At 41.6% G+C, this 14052-nt stretch overlaps 1 protein-coding gene across 5 annotated transcripts in view; it reads right to left on the bottom strand.

Moving 5' to 3' along the window:
• The window catches only part of GALM (galactose mutarotase), a 254174-nt gene extending 242671 nt beyond the window's left edge, over positions 1-11503 (bottom strand). For 2 of the 5 annotated variants that reach the window (XR_012689749.1, XR_012689750.1), the window contains exons 1-2: positions 6872-8365; positions 763-917 (exon numbers count right to left, since the gene is read on the bottom strand). Coding sequence is in view for 3 of the 5 variants with exons in the window: in XM_075203703.1 (XP_075059804.1) it covers positions 763-917; positions 6872-7058 (342 nt within the window). In the remaining 2 variants the exon portion in view is untranslated. The other 3 variants (XM_075203703.1, XM_075203701.1, XM_075203702.1) reach the window with 3 other exon arrangements.
• Positions 11504-14052: the final 2549 nt, after the last annotated feature.

The following is a 14052-nucleotide window of genomic DNA, read 5'->3' as shown; positions in this document are numbered from 1 at the left end:
AAAAGAATATTGCCACACCTCATTTTCAAAAGCGGTTCAGGGTGATGGGTGAAATTTACTCAATGCACATTAACAAAGCTCAGTGCACCACACTACATACATCAACCCTAGTGCCAGGTAGAGGCAGAAATGCCAATCTGCCCCTGAGCACCTGTGTAAAATATCTCTCCAACAATGGGAAGGTTTGGGCCAATACAGTGTCACTCCAATCAGTGATATGTATAATGCTATAAGTGTGTCTATGATCACAGAAGCATAATGAAATATATTTCTTGAGAACAATAGCAAGAAAAAAAAAAGGTAAGAATTAAACAATGACTATGTTACTGGACCTGACAGCATGCATTGTGTGCTCTGGTTTCATTTGTGTGGTTTAAGGGTTACATAGATAGACGTGGGGAAACTTCAATACCTGGCTGAGCATCAGCACCATTAATGATAAATAAAAATAAATTTAAGTCTATTTAGTTTCATAAATATGCTTTATACAAGGGGGGTAAATGTATCAATCTGCGCATTCTGCAAATTGCTGATAGTCGGCGACTTTCCAGGGCAGATTGAAAGCAGTAATGTCTTTTACAAGCAAGTTTTGCCTGTAAAGACATTGCCATTTTAAATCTGCCCTACAAAGTCACCGAATGTCGGCGACTTGCAGAATGCGCAGGTTGATACATTTACCCCCAGGAAATAGATTTTACACAAATCCAACAGCAAATGATCGCTAATAAATATTTACACCTATTACAAAACAATCTGGTTTACCTTATCAAAGCCCTTAAGTCCTCCATGGAGGCTGTTTGGTCCATTGTTGATGGGTAACAGGTAATTCTGACCATCCACAGTAAATTTGCCCTTGGCGATCCTATTTGCAACACGCCCAACCACTGCTCCAAAATAGGGATGTTTGTTTATATAACCTGAAAAATATCACATACAGAAAAATGTGCTAATGTTTAACCAATCATTAACTAGGTCTCTCAAACTGTTATAACAGGAAATCGATTGTTAACTGATGGGAAATGGGACAAAACTCTGAATTGCTATAACAGGAATCAGGACTAACTCTTAAGCCCTCACCAGTAATATGCATTACCCGAATGTGAGTGCAGATTGCCCTTGTTAAGCAGTTACAGTAAAATAACAATAATATATTGCTATCAAGATTCTTCACAGGAGTGTGGTATATTCTATAATATTATAATTGTCAACAAAGCCAGCTCTGGCATTTCCAGCAGCCACCTGCTGGCAATATGTGAATGCGCCACTCCACTGCGCAGAGGTGCTTACTCCGATCCCTGCTCTGTTCAGTACGAGGTTAATGGAGAAGGTGTCTGGGCTCACCACGTTCCACTGGCCCTGGTTGACGGGTATATATGAAGAGCCAACACTAAAAAATAATGCCGATTTGTAAGGTGGCACAGTGCTCAGCAGTGCTGGACAGTGGGGGAAACAGCACATGCATAAAACAGGCGCATACAGGGTAGACAAAATAAATGCAGACGTGAAAACGAAAGTTAGGCAGGGCCCTTGTCACGAGTGAACGGACATTCTAATTGGAAGAGGGCAAGAGGAGTGAATGTGCAGACTTGGGTGATTCTGGCACTTACGCCCATCTGAGTCTGGAGAGGCATGATGGGGGGAGGGAGAGTGGCCAAGTATAGTAAAAGTGTGTTTAATAGTGTGGCCAGTGCACTGGCCGAGTACAGTAAAAGTGTATTTGCCCAACGTGTCTCATGTAGACCTGCAGAAACACACATACACCTCTTTTTACACCTGCTATAGGGCAGGTGCAAATACTTGCTGATGATGGTGACTTGTCGTAGACCAGGCGCATATGCTGTAAGCACACAAATACTTGATAGCTTTATTTTTACAATGAAACATAAAGTTGATCTAGGACATGCCCTATCCCAATTATAAATCTCTCCCCATATTTTAATTTTACCTCCCCCTCCAATGCAACATGGTTTTGCCCAGGTGTAAAGTTACTCCTTTTTTATGCTTTCATTACCTTAAAGAATCAGGCCCAAAGAGGCTAGAAATAGGGGTGGTTTAATTATATATTATATATGCTGTAACTACACCAGAGGTGACATTAGAATGGAGTGCTGTTTTTAGTAAGGAAAGGCATGGACATAAGGTTTTAGAAGTTATGGCGTTTCCTTTGGGTCCACTTGCAATTGTGCACAATACGACCAGAAATGCTATTGTATGAAATGTACCACAGCCAATGGCCCATTACAGTCTCTAAATTTTATAGCAGGCAAAAGCAGGGGAGGCAGCTATCAATACTCTTCAGTTAAAACAATACCTCATGACATTTTGTACATATTGCACTTCAGATGCATAATATTGTTCAGGTTTAAACTTATTTATTTGGAAAAAAAAAGACACAAAACAGAAACATAAATAAAGTATCCATTCCTAATACAGGCTTATTTTTTTATCCAAGATGCTACCAAAACTCTTAGCCATGCTCTCATTCTCTCCCACCTTCACTACTGCAACCACCTCCTATCTGGTATTCTTTCAATCCATCTTAAATGCCACAGCAACACTGATCTCCCTCACTTGCCACACCACTGGCTTTAAATGTCCTCCAGAATCTAATTCAAAGTACCCACCCTTACCTACAAAGCCCTCAAAATTCCCACGCCTTCATATACACTATATGGACAAAAGTATTCAGACACTTGACCATTACACCAACAGGGACTGTAATGACATTGTGTTCAAATACATATACTTTAATATGAAGTTGGTCCCCCTATTGCAGCGATCACTCTTCTTGGGAGGATTTCCACAAGATGTTGGAGAGTTTCTATTGGAATTTGTGACCATGCATTCTGTAGAGCATCTAAGAGGTCCAGCACTGATGTTGGACGAGAAGGCCTGGCTCACAATCTCCGTTCCAGTTCATCCTAAAGGTGTTCAATGGGGTTGAGGTCAGGGCTCTGTGCGGGCCAGTCAAGTTCTTCCACACGGAACTCATCAAGCCATGTCTTTGTGGTCGTTGTTTCGTGCACAGTCATGTTGGAATAGAAAAGTGCCTTCCCCAAACTGTTGCCACAAAGTTGGAAGCATGGCATATTCCAAAATGACTTGGTATGCTGAAGCATTAAGATTGCCCTTCACTGGAGATAAGGGAAATAGCGCAAACCCTGAAAAATAGCCCCATACCATTATCCCTTCTCCACCAAACTTCACAGTTGGCATAATGCAGTAAGGCAGGTAATGTTCTCCTTGCATCCGCAAACCCAGACTCGCCCACCTGACTGCCAAACAGAGAAGCGTGATTCCTCACTCCACAGAACACTTTTCCACTGCGCCACAGCCCAGTGTCAGTGTGCTTTACACCACTCCATCTGACACTTGGCATTGGTCTTGGTGATGTCAGGCCTGCATGCAGCTGCTCGGCAATGGAAACCCATTCCATTAAGCTCCCGCTGCACAGTTTTTGTGCTTACATTAATGCCAGTGGAAGTTCGGAACTCTTCAGTTATGAAATCACCAGTGCGTTGGGGACTTTCACGCACCATGTGCCTTAGCAGTCGTTGACCCCACTCCTATCCTTTTACGTAGTCTTTCGCTTTGTGGCTGAGTTGCTGTTGTTCATAAATGCTCCCACTTTCTAATACTATCATGAATCGTCTTATTGCAAAGGTGGCATCCTATCACAGTACCACGCTTGAAGTCACTGAGCTCTTCAGAACGACCCATTTTGTATCGCATATGTTTTCACATGGAGACTGCATGGCTAGGTACTTGATTTTATACACCTCTGGCAACGGGTCTGATTGAAACACCTCAATTCAATAATTAACAGGTGTGGCCACATACTTTTGTCCATATAGTGTATCTCAAATCTCATTTCAATATGTGTCTCTGGTAACCATCTCTCATTCCTGCCTATAAGACTACTCCTGTGCTGCTACCCACTTATGGAGTTCCCTACCATACACGATCAAACTCTCCCATAGTCTTCAAACCCAAAAACTCATCTCCCTACTCTAATCTGTACTACCCTCACAACTCTCCCAATCTCCATTCTGAGTCACACTCATTCCTAGTTTCAGCTGTGCCCTCTTCCTATTAGAATATAAGCTCTCTCATGAGCAGGGCCCTCTCTAGCCTTTGTTTAATTTTGTCTTGTATGTCCCTGTTTTATATATGTCCTGTTTTTCCCACTGTCCGGCACTGCAGCGCACTGTGGGACCTTACAATTCAATGGGGGGTATTCAATTCTCAGCGTTTTCCGACGCGGAAAAACTATTACCGTTATTACGGTATTTCCTAGTCAGATTTCAGCTCGCAGCTCCCTGAGCCGCGAGCTGAAATCCAGCGAGAAAACTACCATAATAACGGTATTTACGCGCACTATTACCGTCATGAATAGTGCGCGCGCCGCAAGATTTTTGGCTATAACGCCAACAATTGAATATGCCCCAATGAATCAAAAATAATTATAATTGTCAGTTGCTCCTCTGACATATGTTTTATAACAAAAAGTCCCCAGATTGCCTTTCTTAAGTCTGCTGCTTTGAGGTTATCATTAGCTTTGAAATGTTGTGAAAGTTCAATTACAAAAACAGTCTGTATTATTGCTACTAGTTTTGGTTCTGCCTAACAGACTCCCACACACATATAGAAATTGCTATATCCAAATCTCAGAATGAGTAGGTTGTATCCTTCAGCTCTCTCAACACCTCTGCAAATCAAAAACATTTCCTATATGACTGATGTTATCACTACATGCAAACATTTACCTTATAACGCAGCAAACTCATGTTGCAACCTGCCAGTAGTCCAAGCATAGTGGAGCATGGAGGAAGCAGGTTTCTTTTGAAAATGCAGCAAGATCTGATATTCTCACAGACTAATCTCTCCGCCTACATCCAGTCTCAACCCCACACTTTCTCCTCTATAATGTGTGTAGGTAATACAGCCGACTCAACAGAAACCTGCTACATCTGTATATAGAGTCTAAGGGGTAAATGTATCAAGTTGCGAATTGCTAGTGGGTTTGAAAAATGGAGATGTTGCCTATAGCAACTAATCAGATTCTAGCTGTTATTTTGTAGAATGTACTAGATAAATAATAACTAGAATCTGACTGGTTGCTATAGGCAACATCTCCACTTTTAAAACCCACCGGAAAACTTGCAGCTTAATAAATTTACCCCTAAATCGGCAAACACATGTATCAGGCATACAACAAATCCAGATGTTGGTTAGAGTTCGCCTGGATACTATGCGGTCCTTGTAAGACTTGAGGTTCAAACCCTGATTGTATGTGATTTTGTTAGTTAGTATAATGTTAATTTCAAGTTAACTTCTGGCAAATTGGTTTAAAAAACTGTATTAGAGTGTTTAATTTGACACATACTGTAGTTATATCAGAGATTGGTGTGGTGGATCCTAACTGTCGAAATGGCTTTCAAATTAATATAATGAGCTTCTATGGCGGCGACCATAAGGAAAATTGGAGTGGACCCTGTATGTTGGCCGGGATACACTAATGTCTGTTGGTTGTAGACAATACTAGTTTAATATATATATATATATATATATATATATATATATCTCAACAAATGACTGGTGTTGTGTTCGATACCTGCAGATGTGGGGATGGCCTTAGATTTAATACACTGTGCTTTTGGCAATGTCCTTATTCATTATCATTCATATAACTCCACCATATCATGCAAAGCCGTGCAGAGAGAGCACCTTATGTTAACTGGTATACTAGCACTTTGTGATAGTTATGGTAAATGTTTTCCACATTTTAATTATGGCAAGTCAACAAATCCACTGTAACTGTAACATCCATAGCATGAGATCGTGGGAAAGGGGGAAAATGAATTTTGGACTTATAACTTTTTTGTTTCACTTTTACTTAGAAGGCTGTAAAAGAAGCATAGATGATATATATAATATACACACATAAACAGCGTACATTGTTACTGTCATATTACCAGAATAAAAGACAGTAAGGAGGGTCTTTCATGACAGCACTCACCTACCCTGGTTTTAAGCATACGTGTGTGGATTAGTGGGCCACACTAGGGTTGTGCCAATGTCTGCACTGTCTTATGAGATGTGCAGATGCCCAGTCATTCATTGTGTCACGAGTGCTTTTAGGGGAGTGCACTTACTTTGCACCCACACTCAAAAATGAGATTGTGTTTCACAGAGCAGGTTACTTAAATTAGATAAAGGGATGGAGGATGCACATGTCGAGGGGAGTTCCCGACTTTGTTGAAGGGCGCACAGTAAAGATTAAGAAAACTTATAAACAATATTCGAAATTTGGCGGCACAATTTTACTTGTTTCACCAGCCGAATTTGGCATCAAGTGTTTCCATCCCTACACCAACCACACCACACAGCTGAATGAAATGACTGTCATCGTCCCAGCTACATTCCTAGACTATAATGTCTGCAAAATGACAATTTATGTGTACATATTTTATATACAGTGCAGAATGGAAAAGTGGAACTCGAGGATTGTATCACGAGAACTCTGTGAACAGATAAGGTGCATTCTCATGAATGTTAGTTTAGCTAATATAATGGCTGCCTTCACTGTGTGTAGGTGATGGGTCTACTCTAAGTGTACGAAGGACATGGTCTTAAAGTGATCGTAGATTGGACTTTTATGTGGCGTTTTCACTCTTTCCATCATGCTCAGGTGGGTCTGCAAACTCACAAAGCTACATTCACTTTTAATTTCCATTAGCAGTTGCAAGAACCTTGAAGTCTGCGTGGGATAAATTGGCGCTCTTGCCACGTTAATGCAGCAGGGCAGTCTGCATTTGTTACGGTTCAAAATTGAGCCTTAGCGAAAGAAAGCAGAGAAATTGAAACTCACCTTTTAAATCATCAAACCCAAGTACAATATCTGAGAAGTTTCCATCTCTATCTTTTGTTTCTAAGCGAGTTATGATACAGCCAAAGGAAATTATTTCTGCCTTGACGAAGTCTGACTGAAGACAAAACGTCTCCACTGCGCCTCCACCAGGCAGGTCTCCAAAAACACATCTTGTCACGGATGTCATTGCTGTGGTAAATTGTGGCTGCAAAATGTAGGATATGATATTGCAAGTCAGTAAAGAGTACAGGACTGTGACACTTTAAACATTATTAGTAAGGCTTTTATCAAACCAAGAGATGTGCAGACTCCCTGGGATTTTATTTAGACTATTGGGAGAAAAAAAAACAGTTTTTGTTGTTTTATTCACTCAAGGAACATTATAATGAACCAATGAGATTGGTGCAATTTCAAATGTTGACATATTTTCTTGTTTAGGCTGTGTACTATTGTTTGTGGCTAGGATGGTCACACATCTCAAAGCGGGTCAAAATATAGTCTGTGCTAGGTTTTATTGTATTAAATGTCTAAAAAAATGATTTCCTCCTACTTTCCAATCCAATAGAGTCGCTAAGCAAATACGCATCTCTTGGTGTGTTCACACATATTTTCTACAGTTCTGCAAGCGGAACTTGATGTTTATTTTTCTAGTTGAATGTACGAACGCCTTGCGGGTGTTGTAAACTATATGAATGTCATTATTTAACAAACAGCTAAAATTAATGTTCAATCGTGTTTATACTGTCACATGCATATGTATATGCTGTTCTATTTTCAATAAAAACAGATTATATAAAAAAAATTTATCTTGTAACCAATAAAACACTATTTTACCATGGAAAAAAAGGAGTAGTAGTACTACTGTAGTACTACCATCTCCCAGCTCCGTAGTATTCTCTTGATTGATAAAATGCAAGAACAATGTCACCAAATTCAACAATGTGTGCGACAGTGGAACGGGTTATGGAATGAAACTTTAATCATTTCTGACAAAAAAACACTCATAATTTCTACAGGAAAGGACAGCTACAGGAAATATAATGATTATGATGTAACATGTATTGACAATCATATTTGTAATGATAGATTTTGTTTATCACAGAAATGTATACCAAATAAAGAGTACAAGCTAATTAGAAACAAAGAACGGAGCGGTTGGACATGTTCGGTGTGAGAAAACAAGCCTCTCTTGACCACAGAACCATATCTTATGATCTTGGATGACTAGGTGATTAAGTTGGTTCCCTTTTTCTTTTCCTGAATCTGTGTTTATAAATCTGAGATAATAATAATAAAATCTTTCTTGTACTAAAATCCTAATTCAGAACGATCTCTACATAACAGGAGATGTCTTTTACATCAGATTAAAAAATAACCATATTTTGCTCCAGGCTCAGGGAGGAAAGAGATCTAGGGCTAGATTTACTAAGCTGCGGGTTTGAAAAAGTGGGGATGTTGCCTATAGCAACCAATCAGATTCTATCTGTCATTTTGTAGAAGGTACTAAATAAATGAAAGCTAGAATCTGATTGGTTGCTCTAGGCAACATCCCCACTTTTTCAAACCCGCATCTTAGTAAATCTAGCCCCTAGGGTTATATTCAATTAAGATGGCAAATTGCGGCTGTGCATATAAAGTGTCATAACGGTACCGGAACATCGCTGATTTCTCTTCAGAACCCCATGGGGGGCAAAGGGAAATCCGAAATGTTGCGGTAAAGCAAAGAGCCTTCGGGTGCGTTCCGGAGGCACTTTGCGCTTAATTAAATAGGCCCCTAAAATCTCCAATCATTGTAGCTATAACCTAAACTACACATTTCCGGTGTTCATAGCTCTATTTTCCATTTTGTTAACCACTTCATGACCTGAGGTAGTTTGCATCTCGATGACGGAACATGCAAATAAGCTAAATTATCAGATTAGATAACAGTTTGATAATACGGAATACATTTGATGTAACTCGATTAGTTATTGAGAGCACATGGGATAATACTGCTAAACAATACAGAGCAGCTTTCCTACGCTCTGACCAATCAGAGTGAAGCCGCTCTGTATTAGAAGCCGACAGGCCGGACTGTCAGATGCATTATGGAGTCGCAAGGAGCATGTTGTATGTCCAGATCGGGTTTTATTTCTAATGGACTGCCAAGTTACAAGAAAAAATAAAAGGATCTCTCCCCAAGGATTTAGGTGAGAATTTAAATGGGGAGTGAGGGTAAGTATGCAAGTTTTTATTATTACTAAAGGACTTTTATCACAGTGTGTGTTTATTTCAATGTGTTGTTTTAAAGCTGCATTACATGTGCCAGCGGGCGGTGGATGCCAGTGCATATTCTTGTAGTTCGCCAGCAGGCTCTGGCAGCCATGGGTAGCGTACCTAAACAGTTGTAAATCAGCAACAAAACACTGATCTAACACTGTACTACCCCCACAACCACTCCCTCAGGATGTTTGCTAAGAGTCCTAGGGGTATATTTACTAAACTGAGGTGGAGATGTTGACAACTGCAACCAATCAGATTCTAGTTATCATTTTGTAGAATGTACAGCTAGAATCTGATTGGTTGCTAGAGGCAACTAAGTTAAACCCGCAGTTTAGTAAATCATCATCATCATCTATTTATATAGCGCCACTAATTCCGCAGCACTTTACAGAGAACTCACTCACATCAGTCCTTGCTCCATTGGAGCTTACAGTCTAAATTTCCTAACACACACAAACTAGGGTCAATTTGATAGCAGCCAATTATCCTACCAGTATGTTTTTGGAGTGTGGGAGGAAACCGGAGCACCCGGAGGAAACCCACACAAACACGGGGAGAACATACAAACTCCTCACAGATAAGACCATGGTCAGGAATTGAACTCATGACCCCAGTGCTGTGAGGCAGAAGTGCTAACCACTAAGCCACCGTGCTGCCCAATATACCCCCTAGTGCTTTCAGCAGAGGGCTGTATGCTTCTAAAGGAAAGAGGGCATTTTTTTCATCAGAATAAAGAATGATCATATTTTGTTCCAGTTACAGGGAGGAAAGCAGAGATCTAAAATTGTCCACTGCAAGATAACTTAATAATGAAATTTCTAAAGCTTACACATCTATTAAGATTCCTTCAGAAGGAACTGAAGCTGAGTAAATGTGAGCTGTATCAATCTCCTGGGATGAGATAGCATCAGTTTCAATTAAGCAAATTTTGCGAAGCCGCCATACTTTCTCAAAACACTATAGCCTTGATGCTTTAACCAACTAAAACCTTACCTTTGGTAAAAATAGAGTGTGGTCTCAGTGTAAATTTTCATTATCATGGGATTAAATTAAAGACTTTAATATTCTGATAATTTTGTTTCCATGACAACATCCCTTTATCCCTGCTGAATATTGAAACATTTTGAGCATGTTACCATTAAATGTCTGTAATTACACTGAGAGAAAGGGGGAAGGGATGAGCCTTTCAAGGTCTCTGTGAATGCATGGAAAACAAATTATCTGTAACAGTAATTTAGATCTTTGAAGTACATGGTACACTGCAAAAACTTTCTGTAAATGAATGTGATAACATAGCTGCCATTGAGTTCTATGTAAAGTAATCACATAACAAGCTATTCATTCAGCTAAGGATTGCAACCTTTGTACAGATATTTAGACAAATAGGGTTCTATGTTCTGTCCCAATTACGCTTTACAGAGAATTAAAAAGCATTAAGAACATCTGCCCCATTATGAACTGAGAAAAACAGGAAATACTCAGCCTGAATGACAATCACAGGAGAACATTCATGTGATCAGTCTTACACTGTGTCTTCCTCAATGAGCTGTGCAGCTGTGGGAGGGGACAGCACAGAAAACACACCTCCTGTCACTATGAAAAGAGAAACTTTATTCAACAGAAACAGTTGTGTCCAAGTGCTAGATTTACAAAGCTGCGGGTTTGAAAAAGTGGGGATGTTTCCTATAGCAACCAATCAGATTCTAGCTTTCATTTATTTAGTACCTTCTACAAAATGACAGCTAGAATCTGATTGGTTGCTATAGGCAACATCCCCACTTTTTCAAACCTGCAGCTTAGTAAATCTGGCCCCAAGAAAGAATTGAGTAATTAGTGTGTGCACTTTGTTGTGCAAAAACTGTATGTAGCTAGCTACCTTTTCTCTGTGCAAACCTGCGATCTGGCTCCTTTTCACTGTGTTTCATTAAGTGTGCATTATGTTCAATAGAAAGAAATGAAACATTGTAGGTATAATCAAAACTACACTTTTGATGTTCATAGCTATCATCATCACCATTTATTTATATAGCGCCACTGATTCCGCAGCGCTGTACAGAGAACTCACATCAGTCCCTGCCCCATTGGAACTTACATTCTAAATTCCCTAACATATACACAGAGAAACACGGACAAAGCTATATTACATTTTGTTAACCACTTAATTACCTAAGTTCGTTTCCACCTTAATGTTGGTACATCTGAATAAGCACATTTGTCATTGTTCTTTTCCAATTAGATTGCATTTTTATAATAATCCATTTTATAAATGAACTGAATCATTGTAGCCCATTGCGGTTAGTGAAGAGAACCCAGGTGGAATCCCACCACTACTAATCCATGCTTACCAACCTTGTACTCTTTCCCTCCAGAAGATCCTGGAGGGGAGGTGAAATGTGAGTGATTCTAGGTGAGTTGGGTAATTTTAGCTCCACCCCCATGATGCAACAATGCAAAGGAGTTATTTGCCATGGGGGCTACAATGACACCACTCACCATGAATCACTTTGTAGAGGCTCCTATCCTGCCCACTTCACTAGGAAGTGAGCAGGATGCTGGAGAATGGCCTGCTCTCCAGGAGTCCGGGAGACCTGCCCGTAATTCCGGAGTCTCCTGGACATTTTGGGAGAGTAGGCAAGTATGTATTAACCCAGGGCTATCTTTTCCACTGGGCATGATGGGCAGGTGCCTGGGGGCCCCACGGACAAGGGGGCCCTATAGGCAGAGCTCTACAAAAAAAACCAAAACTTACCTTTTGTGGTCAGGTCAGGTGCCGATCCGGCTTCCTCCCTGTTCCCCTCCTCAGTGCTGCGCTCACACTGAATGTCGGGCGTGATGACATCATACCCGACATTTTCATTGGGGAGCGCAGCACGGAGGAGCAACGATGGATCAAAGAAGGATTCAAAGAAGACACAGAATAAGTGAAAAGAAGAGAAGAAGGGGGAGCAAGGGAGGGGCCCCGGTGCACTGCTTTGCCCGGGGGCCCATAATGTTGTTAAGATGACCCTGTATTAACCAATATAAAGCAGATTTCCCACCCTCTGAAGTGAAGCCGCTCTGTTTTGATTAGATCCTTCAGGTGATCCTCCCAAGGATTTAGAGACAATTGAGAAATAAAGTGGTGAATGAGGGTGTGCGGAAGTTTTCATTTTTAATGAAGGACTTTTGTAACCGTGTGCATGTGTTTATTTTACTGTATTTTGGTACAGGAGCCCCACAGATCCCAGCAGGCCCTGGGTGGCTGGCTGGGATCTGGCATCCACAGCTAGTACTTGCAACACTTTTTTTGGGAGGGGTCACTGCATTGTCTTTCATGTATTTAACTTTTTGTTATACACACTGCAAAAGTCTGTGCTGATAATGATCAACAGCAGCGCAGATCTTTGCCCCCAGCCCTCAGGTACCTGCAACAGATACACCCACTTACAGGCGTATCTCCATGTCACTGCGGGTCTGCAGCTGACCGCATTTGCGTGAGCATGTCCTTACTGTACTCCGGCTACGTATCACGCCACTTCCCTCCTTTCCTTTAACCTCCCCAGTTGTAAGATGGAGCAGGTACAAGATATAAGCAAATCTGCCATGTCGCATATGTGTGCATTGTGGGAATGCGCTGAGCAAATCTGCATAATTTACAATAAGCAAACTGGCGTAATTTCAACTCATTATCAGTTTCTCAATGTAAGACATAAGTGAAGCTTCAACAAGTGATATAGGAGAATAGGAAAAATTAAATACGGAGATAGTCCAAGTGATGGTTTCAAGCGATAGTACTTTTGTAGAATACATCATAATCCTGCTAATTGTGGTGCAAATTAAACAAAACCACATCTAACCAAACGTAAAACGTTGTAAGGCTCTACTTTTTTTTTTTGCATGATAATGTGTAGAAGTGTTTTTTTAATGTGTTTTTTGCTATTGTCACGAGCCGCGGCGGTACTCACAGCCGCCGCGGCTCGCTTCCTGTAGGTCCCAACGTCCCGGCCGTCACCATGACGACCGGGACGTCATTTTCTTCCAACTCCCGACCGTTGCCAAGGCAACGGTCGGACGCTTCCTCAGCGCCGTGTCCTGGCAGCCAGGCGCGCATGCGCTCTAGGGACAATCAGGCAGATTTAGCCTGTGGCTGAATTAGCAGGCATTAGCCTGCAGGTGTGGATTTCAGTGCTAAGCCCTGATTGGTCTTGCTAGGTGCTGGCAATTAGCCTACAAGTGTGGCCTTGTCTAGGGGCAGGTTCTGATTGGTTATGGGTTGTATTTAAGGCAATGAGGTCTGCTGCCTCATTGCCGGTTATAGCTTCTGTGCTCCAGTCTGCTGACCTGCTTGCTCCAGTTCCTGTTCCTGTATCTACGTTTGGACTTCCCGTGTATGACCCTTGGCTTCGTATTTGACTTCGCTTGTGTTTCCTGTGACCCTGATCCTTGGCTCGTTTACCCGTTCTGCTACTTTGCCTGTGACCTCTGACCTCAGCTTGCTCATCGTTTCTGTTACCTGCTGCCGACCTTTTGACCTCTGCGTGGACCTGACTCTTCTTGCCTGGGTTCTCCCCAGCCGGTACACACTTCACGACCCTCTGTCAGTCTGCAGCCCAGTCTGTCCCCACCATCAGGGGCTCCAGTGAACACCTGACTGGCAGAGTAGACTCCGGGTTGTGTTGTGCCGGCTGGAGGGGTTCCTAACATTATAACCGGCCCACTCACGGAGACAAGATTAGGATGGATGCAAGTGGATCTACACCGTCTCCAGCACAAACTCTAGCAGGCCACGTTGAGTCCTTGTATCAGATGATGCAGGGATTGGCTGAGCGTATGTCTGTTCAAGAAGAAGCCACAAAAGCTTCACAACCGACTCCAGGTCCCATCTGTGAACCCAAAATGAACTTACCAGATCGGTTCTCCGGAAATAGAACCCTGTTTCG

Source organism: Mixophyes fleayi, chromosome 3 (genome assembly GCF_038048845.1).
Source record: "Mixophyes fleayi isolate aMixFle1 chromosome 3, aMixFle1.hap1, whole genome shotgun sequence".
NCBI classification, from domain to species: domain Eukaryota; kingdom Metazoa; phylum Chordata; class Amphibia; order Anura; family Limnodynastidae; genus Mixophyes; species Mixophyes fleayi.
The sequence above is the reverse complement of the archived record's forward strand: the minus strand, read 5'-3'. Positions and strand labels throughout refer to the sequence as shown.